At 35.2% G+C, this 10,844-nt stretch overlaps 1 protein-coding gene across 1 annotated transcript in view; it reads left to right on the top strand.

Annotated features, from left to right (window-relative positions):
• Window positions 1-10,844, top strand: part of LOC107672695 (moesin-like) — a 25,795-nt gene that overhangs the window by 9,052 nt on the left and 5,899 nt on the right. The window contains exons 2-8 of the mRNA XM_016466005.1: window positions 3,488-3,571; window positions 6,078-6,173; window positions 6,482-6,604; window positions 7,121-7,272; window positions 8,724-8,807; window positions 8,928-9,074; window positions 9,764-9,860. Coding sequence (XP_016321491.1) covers window positions 3,488-3,571; window positions 6,078-6,173; window positions 6,482-6,604; window positions 7,121-7,272; window positions 8,724-8,807; window positions 8,928-9,074; window positions 9,764-9,860 — 783 coding nt within the window. The remainder of the gene's footprint in view (window positions 1-3,487; window positions 3,572-6,077; window positions 6,174-6,481; window positions 6,605-7,120; window positions 7,273-8,723; window positions 8,808-8,927; window positions 9,075-9,763; window positions 9,861-10,844) is intronic.

The raw sequence follows: 10,844 nt of genomic DNA, 5'->3' as shown, positions 1-10,844 counted from the left end.
TCACTCACTCACTCACTCACTCACTCACTCACTCACTCACTCACTCACTCACTCACTCACTCACTCACTCACTCACTCACTCACTCACTCACTCACTCACTCACTCACTCACTCACTCACTCACTCACTCACTCACTCACTCACTCACTCACTCACTCACTCACTCACTCACTCACAGAGAAAGGCTAAATTCAAATGAATCACCTCATACTAAAGTCATTCCTAGAGTGCTTGATAGTTACCAATAGACACACATTCCAATAATTCAACCTTGTACACACACATAACACACCTGGGTTTCAAATACAGTTTCACAATCCAGCCATTTGACCAATGTTTCATGATCTGAATAGCACTTTCTGTGCTGAATATCTAATAGTCCGTTATAACATTCAGAAGCACAAGACATCGGACATGTAATACAGATGACAGTTTAGTGTGTGGATATGAGATATATTTGTAGATATTTGTATGGGGGGTTGATATACACGAATGAGGGACTTTGTGGATATCAGTTAGGAAGGGAATGTGTTGATGTCTAGCTGGGCCATCAAATCAAAGAAGGCGGCTTGACTATCCATAGAAGCTGAAAATGAATCCCAGTGACGCTTCTGTTTTATCAGTGAAAGACTGTGAGATAAGATGTAAGTAGGTAAACATTTAAAGGGGTCTAGAACTGCCTTTGTTTTTTTTATTTTGTACTGTTCTGTGACGTCCACTTGTGATGGTATCAAGATTTTTACATAAAAAAAATCATCATTTAGAAGTAATAGGCTATTTTCTGTCCTGTTTTCACCCCCCTCATCAGAACGCTCTGTTTGAATAGGCGTGGAGGATTGTAGACTCAGAAGTAAACGCCCACTGATATGATTGGCTAACAGTTGTGTATGTTTGACAGCGTACATCCTTCAGGGATGGACAGACAAATCTATAATGATTACGTTATAAAAACAGTCACTTACACTTGTGTGTTGCGACATTACTGTCAGATCCAATATAGTCGGCACAGCATCTTCTTTTAGTTTCAATCTTTCTGAAAATCCTGCGTCGAATTGTGCCTTGTTTATAAACGAATCTGTGGGGGAAATCAAGTGAACAATAGACGAACTTACTGACGCGGTCTGGAATTTCATTAAAAATAATGTTCATTAGATAAAGGTTATCTTTTGGTTTTGTGTAGACCAGCTTTTGACTCTCACATTGCTTACCTACTACGTACGTGAATCGGTGGGCGGGGTTAAACAGACAGTGATGTAGATTCGATGGGCGGGGCTAAACAGGCAGTGACGTAGACTCTGTGGGCGGGGCTAAACAGGCAGTGATGTAGAAGCAGGCATTGATCATCTTCTGCAGAGGCGGTGTTTAGCCACACTATTACATCATAGAGTGGTACCTTCCACAAGCTGTGGTTTTTGCAGTTTTTAGACTAACAAGAAAGTCTTGAGTTCTGGAACATACAGAATGTTTCTAGCACAATTACCTCTTATATGTCAAAAGATCAAGGGAATTTTGATTCCTCAGTTCATGACCCCTTTAAAATATTAACTGTTTTACAACACAAACTTAAATGGTTACAGGAATATACAGTGATGCAAACTTGTCTTTTTCTGACTAATTTCTTAGCTTCAAATTAAAAATATATAGATTGTCATTTATGTGATGTAAATCATAACTGAATGTGACAAAACACTAACAGCTTTTTCGGGTTATTAGGCATACTATTAAGGCTGAATTTATGCATATTTTAAAATATTTATTCTTTCTGTTTCTTTATTCCCTTAAAATCTGGCCCCTTACTATGGCCCATGACTCTTGAATATTAACTATCAAATCTCATTTGTGCTTCTCTTTGTCACGATTGTTTAGAGGACTTTCAAGAAACAATGTCATTTGGGTTCATTGATGTGCAAATGGTATGTTGAGCTCTTAAGAGTCTCAGCACACGGACACTGGTCTGCCTCACCGGCAGCTGCTTGATGAAGCAGGGCATTATGGGTACATCTGAGCTGGAGGTGTGTGTGTGCCTAAATTGAGCTATTTATCTCTCGTGTACACAGTCAAAGCTGGTTAACAAAAAAAACTTTATATGGACCACCACGTCAATAAGACCATCCATATTTCATAGACGTTTTTACAGAACACTTGTTAGTTTTCTAATTAATGAAATAAAATGTATAAAAATGGGCTGATTTTATTTGCATAGTTGTGAATTAGTCAGAAGCGGCAAAGTGAGAATGAATCCTCGGAATGATCTGTTATTAACAGGAGGTGTGCTGTGATTGGCTGTAATTGTATAGTGAGAGGAAGTGAGGCACTTTGCTTAATGTGTCTCCATGGTTATTGGAGGCGTGGTTATCTGCATCCTGTGGGGTGGAGGTGGGGATGGGGTGAGAAAGACAGAAAGAAGAGAGGGGGATATATTTTTCCATTCGTTCCTCTCGCTGTTTCCTTTCATTGTTTTTATCTTATCCAGAGTTCCAGAGTGCAATCAATTGTGTTAAAATAGCAGGCCACGCTTTGGCGCAGATTTAAACACGCACACACACGCATAAACATTCACACTCACCTAAACACACACATACACATAATGCCTCTTTTATAGTGCTCTTTGATAAGGGTTCAGGCTCTTTCTAGATAGTATAAGCTATTAAAGATGTTTAAGCTGTCCATGACAAATAGAGATTTCATTATTTTTATTGATCATGCTTTCATGTTAATTAGGGACTGAATGATTCTGATTTTATGGTAAATCAACTTGCTTTTTGTTTGAATGTATTGAGTGCTTTTTTTGTATTATACATGCATCGCTGCTGAATAAAATTTTGGGGGTAGTAGTAGATTTCTTAATGTTTTTGAAGGAAGTCTCTTATCTCACCAAGGCCTCATTTATTTGATAAAAAAACAAAAAACAAAACATACAGCATACAGTAATTTAGTCAAATATTACAATATAATATAACTGCAATATAAATATTTTACAATATAAAATTTTAAAATGCAGTTTATTCAGAAATCTTTTATAACATTATAAATGTCTTTACTGCTCCATTGGAAATCTAACAAGCCTCCAACTATCTCTCAGTGGCTAGTGGATGCCATATTTTTCTAAAATTTGAAAAAATTGGATGTTCTGGGAAAAAGTCTCTTAACTTCTTAACTCCTGTTTGATATGATTGTTTATATAATGTATGTATAAATATTGTATTTCATTACTTATTTTTTCTTTATTTAGTATTTATTTATTTTTAGTATTAGTATTTATTTATTTCCTTTTCATTAGTGGTTGTGTAATATCTTTGGTAAAAACGATAACATTGCGTAATAATTTGTTTTCTTGTTGCAATGTTTGTTCTAATAAAGTATCGATATAAATGTCTTTACCGTCATTTTTGATCAATTTTAATGAATCCTTGCTGGCTAAATGTATTACATTCTTTTAAAAAAAAAATCACTCATTCACATTTGATTTTTTTCCCCCTCTTTCCAGATCAGTGTTCGTGTGACTACGATGGATGCTGAGCTGGAGTTTGCCATCCAACCCAGCACCACAGGGAAACAGTTATTTGACCAGGTGTGTGTGTGTAAATTTTTTGCGGATAAATTTTTTTTTTTTTTAAAGAATTTAATAGCTTTTCTTTTGGTAGCACCGCCCACATTAAGATCTTATTAATTCAACATCCTGCTCCTCATAAGCATGCATTAAATGTCTTCTGAGTGGCTGTGAATACATCACATTCAGTGTGAGCAGATATATTGACTTGCAGTGGAAACTTAAGACCGTGACAGAGAAGCTGTGTCTGTGTTTAGATTAAGAACTGGAAATCCTTCTTGTGAGGGAATTCTCCCTTCCTCCACCCTTCCTCTTTCTGACTCTGCTTCTTCCTCAGGCTGTAATTCTGTACAGTCCCCTCTACCTCACTCTTAGTCACTCTGTACATCATGTCTATGAAGTCACTCTTTCGTAAACTTGATAATAGGCAGCTTTGTTCCTGAGCAACCTTTAATTTCTCTCTCTCACACACACACACACACACACACACACACACACACACACACACACACACACAGAGCATTCATTCTTCGGGCAGTTGTGTAGGTTGTGGAGTTCCATTATTTTTTCCAGCAGGATTTAGTCTTCAGTTTGAGTCGAGGGTTTGAGATTAGCAGGTCTCCTGTTGTAATGATACCAAAGCTTTAGAAGACTATACCAGTACTACTGAAATTTCACCATACTTGTTACCATCTTTCATACAACAGCAAAAAAAATTATATGCTACTGAGTATTACACTTTAAATATATATATATATAAAAAAAATGTTAAATATAAATTTAAAATGTTAATATTATCAGATTAAATTACAATGATGGTATTTAAGTCTCAATAATATTTTTAGTGTATCAGTTTCGATATTTTAATGTTCGTTCAAGTAGTTCATCAAGACAAATGAACAGTCAGAAATAAATATCTATTAGGGTGCATGTACACAAATTCGATATTTGATATCTGATCATTTGTCCTATCTGTTTTACATTCTCTTAAGACCAATGGTATGCCACCACCCAAAGTTTTTTTTAATGGAGTTAATTCTTTTATTCTGCAATTTATTGAATTACATTTGATCAAAAGTGAGAGACATTTACAATATTACAAAAGCTTTCTATTTAAAATAAATGCTGTTCTTTTGAGCTTTCTATTAATTAAAAAAAATCCTGAAATAATCAAATTGTTAACAAAAACATTAAGCAACATAACTATTTTCAAAATTGATAATTATAAAAATATTTCTTGAGCGCCAAATCAGAATATTAGAATGATTTCTGAAGCATCATGTGACACTGAAGACTGGTGAAAATTCAGCTTTGCCATCACATGAATAAATTACATTTTAAAATAGTTATTTTACGTTGTATTAATATTTCACAATATTACTGTTTTTTACTGTGCTTTGATTAAATAAATGCAGCCTTGGTGAACATAGAACTTTAAAAAAAATGTAAAATCTTACTGACCCCAAATTTTGAACAGAAGTGTTTCTAAATGTATATAACCAAGATGGACATTTTACCCAAAAAGTGAATTTGAGTGTTTGAAAGCAGAAACCTATCAGACAGTGTATAAAATTGAGTTTGTATTTGGTAATACCGATACAGTACTACTATCAGTTCATTACTGTATTACTGGTACTTTTGAACATCTCTAATCTCTATTGTACTTTAGTGTGTGATTGTTTTGAATATAAATAAATGTGTGTCCAGGTTGTGTGTATCCAACTTCCTGTTAATTGTCCTAAAAAAAAACCCTATCCTAATCATCCAGCAGTGCAGACAGCATGATGTTATATTCAAAAGAGACTGATAGAAGCATCACCTCTTTCTGTTTACAAATCATATATAAACCCAGCTGCCTCCTCCCCATTATTTTCTCTTTCTCCACATTAGCTCATCGCTGTCTTTCATTCTCTTTCTTTCTCTGTCTCTTTTTAACTTGCATAATTTTGAGACACAGTATGGTCTGACTGGTGCAGTTGTGAGCCAGCATTTGACAATACCTCACATTTTCCATTGCTGTCTGTCTCACACACCCTCTTGACCTAGAATAGCGAGTGTCTTCTTGTGTGTATGTGGTCACATTCATAGCATCTCTTGAGCATTCCACCCCTGCTTTAAAGCTAAATACATAAGGCAGTGATTAAATAGCTGAACATTTGACCTCTTGGAGGCACTGCTGGTTTTTACTGAAGTTTAATTCAGACATCTCTGTCATTAGTGTGGAAGTGTGGAACAGGTCCAATGATTCTTTTAAAGGACATTTAGCCAAATAAAAAGTGCATTAAAATAATTTGTAGTTATTTATTTTAAAATAATTATTAAATTAGCACAACTACATTGTGAATGTTAAATATATGGTCCAGTCCCAGCTGTAATGCCACTTTTTCCATGTCCATGAAGAGGAATTTGAGCTTCAGTCTCCTTTTCAGATCCCTCTATTAAAAAAAGCAAATGTGTGTGTTATGGGTGTGTGAAAATGCTATTTCATTTAATATGCCTGTTTATTTAATATGTGTCTGTTTCATAGGTGGTGAAAACCATTGGGTTAAGGGAGGTGTGGTTTTTTGGACTGCAGTACCAGGATACCAAAGGCTTTACCACCTGGCTTAAACTCAACAAGAAGGTATGTGTGTGTGAATGCATATAGCATTTTAGTATCTCATTAGCACCAGACTTCATTTTTATACAGCTATTTATTTTTTGTCATGAATATATTTTGTCAGTATTTCATGTCATCAAGTTCATTTTACTATGATATCAATGGTGCATCATTTCAGTAAACAAAAACATTTGAATCGTGATTATAATGTGCAAAATTATGAAACGTTAAATTCTGACAGACTAAACTTTCGAAGATTTTTGATCATGGGTGCTGACACGCAGATGGAATTAATGACTGAAAGTGATTCTAGTTTATTCTTTGTTGCCTAGGTTATGGCTCAAGAAGTCCGCAAGGAGAGTCCTTTGCTGTTTAAATTCAGAGCAAAGTTTTACCCTGAAGATGTTTCGGAGGAGCTGATTCAAGAGGCGACTCAAAGACTCTTCTTCCTTCAGGTCTGTGTGTATTTACATTATCACTGTACGTCTAAGGTAAAATTAAATGCACGATGTGGCCTTAGATATGTTCATATAGAAGGCATGCCAATTGGAGTGGATTGAAATAAGCTCTGGTCTTGGAAAGTGATAATGTGATTGTGATATTGCACTGATCTGGTGGTCAGTGAAGGAATTGTACCACCCGGTTCGCTTACAAGCCAACATTAAAGGAACACTCCACTATTTTTGAAAATAGGCTCATTGTCCAACTCCCCTAGAGTTAAACAGTTGAGTTTTACCGTTTTCGAATCCATTCAGCCGATCTCCGGGTCTGGCGGTAGCACTTCTAGCTGTAGCTTAGCATAGATCACTGAATCTGATTAGACCGTTAGCAAGCCGAATGGATTCGAAAACGGTAAAACTCAACTGTTTAACTCTAGGGGAGTTGGAAAATGAGCCTATTTTCAAAAATAGTGTAGTGTTCCTTTATAGCATTTCTTACTTTGAAACAGTTCCATTGTTGGTTTACTTCAGGTGAAAGAGGGGATCCTGAATGATGATACCTACTGCCCCCCGGAGACTGCAGTGTTGCTGGCATCTTACGCAGTGCAGGCCAAATATGCTGACTACAACAAGGATGTTCACACTCCTGGATACCTATCCAGTGAGAAACTGCTCCCACAGAGGTGTGCATACACAGATATTGTAGTACCAGTGGGGGCTAGTGCTTCTCCAGAGTGAGGGTGTGCAGATGACTGACAGAAAGTGTGCTTTGATCTGTTTTCTTATGTGGTGTATGCAATGCTCTAAAATCAGCTTTTCTAAGCATTACTAAACTACTTAATGGAAGAAACTAATAAAACTCAGAAATCTATTATAATGACAGTATGATTAACTATACAATATTTACAAATGGCAGTAGACAACATTATGGTTGCTGAAGGCAATAATAATTGTGTACATTTAAATAGCAAAATTTAAATTCTATTCTAAAAAAAAATAGACATTATATATAATAAAAAATCTATTAAAGTCAAATTAAAATATTAAGGCTATAAATATTAAAGTCTTGACTCTTTAAACACTGTGTATTAGTTGTTTTTAAATTTCAAACCATGTCAGTCACATACATCATTTCATTAGTTGATATTAAAGTATATGGTTTAAATATCAGTGCTGTGTGGTATCTAATCTATTAAATTACGCCTAGAGTGGTATATAATAAATAATTTGGGCTAGGGCTGCAATAATTAAAAAACAATAATGAAGATAATTGACAACGAATGTTTATTTTTATTAGTTCATATTTTATGTTCATGGGTCAAAGACGAAAAAGCATAAAAACAATAAGTGTAATACTGCTTTAAATTGTTGATGTTTTTCCCCAAAAAATGTAAAAAGTTTTCTGTTTAATTTAATTGCAATTTTGTTTTTGTTTTTCCGAGCAAAAAATAAATATCATACATTTTTCCCTGATTTACAGAAGACACCCACTAAAATGTCATTCAGTGTAACAATCTTGTCAGGCATATTTACAACGACATATTAAAAGACTAATTACTTTCACCCCAAATACTAATTAGTTGTCATTTTAAATTTTTTAAATTTGCCACTATCCTAAGTTTTGCCCATTTGTCAGTAAGAATTTTTACTAATTTAAAGCACAATAAAATGTAATATGCTCCCTTATTCTTTTATATATTTTAATATGTACACGGCAGAATAAGCATGTTGTTTGAATTTTTACATAAATATTGTGTTACACTGAATGACAATGTAACATTATTTCAACCAAATTTTAACATTTTATTCTCCAAAAACTTATTTGAAACCTTAAATGTAGACACTTTACTTACATTTAATGTGCTTTTTATGGACATAAAATCACTTTTGTAAATTTCTTTTGATGCGGTCATCTTAACGTCTTTGACCCTCATACATAATCTTAATTTTACACTGAGAAAATCCATATTTCTGTGAAAAAAATGCATTAAATAAATGGCAGAGGCCACCGTGTCTTGTGTAGGCTTAAAGCATAGTACGTAATGTTTTGTTAAAAGGTATCAGCCAGAGAACATGTTAAGAATGTGTTTGATATTCTGAATGTGAGCATGTGTGTGTAATCTTTTCTCTGCAGAGTTTTGGAACAGCACAAGCTGAATAAGGAGCAATGGGAGGAAAGAATTCAGGTCTGGCATGAGGAGCACAAGGGCATGTTGAGGTACAGCCAATACCTGGAATGTGCGCTTGCTTTTTTCTGTTTTATCGCTGACTGCAGTGACCCTGTCAATCACACACACCAGACAGAATGATAATGTGTATCTGTGTGTGTGTGTTTCAGAGAGGACTCGATGATGGAGTATCTGAAGATAGCTCAGGATCTTGAGATGTTCGGTGTGAATTACTTCAGTATCAAGAATAAGAAAGGATCAGAGCTGTGGCTGGGTGTGGATGCCCTGGGACTCAACATCTACGAGCAGAATGACAAGTACTTGCTACGTTTAACATTTAGAAACAGATTAATGGGTTTGAAAGGTGTCACAAATATATTTGATAATACATAATAACAAAATACCATATAACAATTTGGGGCCAGTAAGATTTTTATTGTGTAAAAGTAATAATTAAAGTGACAATTAACTTGTATTGTAACAAAAAAATTCTATTTCAAGTAAATGCTGCAGTAATCCTTTCTATTGTAAGTCGCTTTGGATAAAAGCGCCTTCTAAATGATTAAATGTAAATGTATATGTATTCTTCAAAGAATCCTAAAAAATGTATCATGGTTTTCAGCGGCACAACCAATTTCAACATTATTATAATAAGAAATATTTCTTGAGCAAATCAGCATATTAGAATGATTTCTGAAAAATCATGTGATGCTGAAGACTGGAGTAGTGGCTGCTGAAAATTCAACTTTGCCATCACAGGAATACAGGAACACAGTTTTTTATTTTAATTAATAATAATTCCAAGTTGTTTCATTTTCATGCTTTTGAAAGTCACCCAAATCAGAGTTTTAAACTGTATTAGATATTTCCCAAAATTTAGTAAATAAAACTAAATAAAATAAATAAACCTATTAAAAGTTTCAGGCATCTTGTAGCCTAATCATGGAAAGTGACATTTATTTGTGTGCCGAAAAACCCTGACTCCTCTCTCCTCCTCTCTTTCCAGGATGACACCTAAAATTGGTTTCCCCTGGAGTGAGATCAGAAACATTTCTTTCAACGATAAGAAATTTGTCATCAAACCCATTGATAAAAAAGCCCCGGTATGTCAAACAAGATTTGTGTGACTTATCACAGTTTCTGTTCAGTTTCTTTGCAAACAGGGTGTAGACGAGAGGAACGCTGTTCTTGCAAAGCAGTGGAGCAGTGTAATGTTTCATGATGCGATTTGAGGATGGTGAAATCACAGTGAAGAGTTTCCATTGAAGCTACACGCTTCTCTTTCTTACACTTTACCACAGACATAAAGAGTCTGGATGTGGATGTGTCTCTCTTTTTTCCCCCATTCTTCAGTATTTCCTGTAGCTCCTGATCCCTCACTCCCTCCCCCTTCTTTCTTTGGCTCTGTTCCAACCTTAGGGAGCTGTGTATGTAGGCAGCATTTTAAAGGGGTCATATGATGTTGCTAAAAAGAACATTATTTTGTGTATTTGGTGTAATGAAATGTGTTTATGCGGTTTAAGGTTAAAAAAACACATTATTTTCCACATACTGTACATTATTGTTTCTCCTCTATGCCCCGCCTTTCTAACACTCGTTGATTTTTACAAAGCTTATCGGTCTGAAAAGCGAGGTGTGCTCTGATTGGCCAACTATCCAGTGTGTTGTGATTGGCCGAATACCTCAAGCGTGTGACGGAAATGTTACGCCCCTTACCACATTGTGATGCCGTGTCCTGGAGAGACAATAACATTAAAACCCATTATAAACGAGGCATTTGTTGCATCCAGTGGGGACATAATTACTGATTATAATGACTTATACTGTCTTTTAACGCACTGCGTTGCATCTCGCCGCGTAAACATAAAACCATGTCTGCATTTGGGATCGGAGAAATGACAAACAACAAGCCCTACTCTACACTGCCCAAAAAAACTCGCTTTAAATATATAAAATATAAAAACTCTTTAAATATAAAAAACATACTTACAGTATGAGTCAGAACAGCCGGAATTGTAGTCTACTCTCCCAGGATCAGGAAACGGTCTTCCATAAAATGTGCTGCACACATCTGAATATTTGGGTTG

Source organism: Sinocyclocheilus anshuiensis, unplaced genomic scaffold (genome assembly GCF_001515605.1).
Source record: "Sinocyclocheilus anshuiensis isolate Anshui unplaced genomic scaffold, SAMN03320099.WGS_v1.1 scaffold681, whole genome shotgun sequence".
Classification (NCBI taxonomy): Eukaryota; Metazoa; Chordata; class Actinopteri; order Cypriniformes; family Cyprinidae; genus Sinocyclocheilus; species Sinocyclocheilus anshuiensis.
This window is presented reverse-complemented; position numbering and strand designations above follow the sequence as displayed.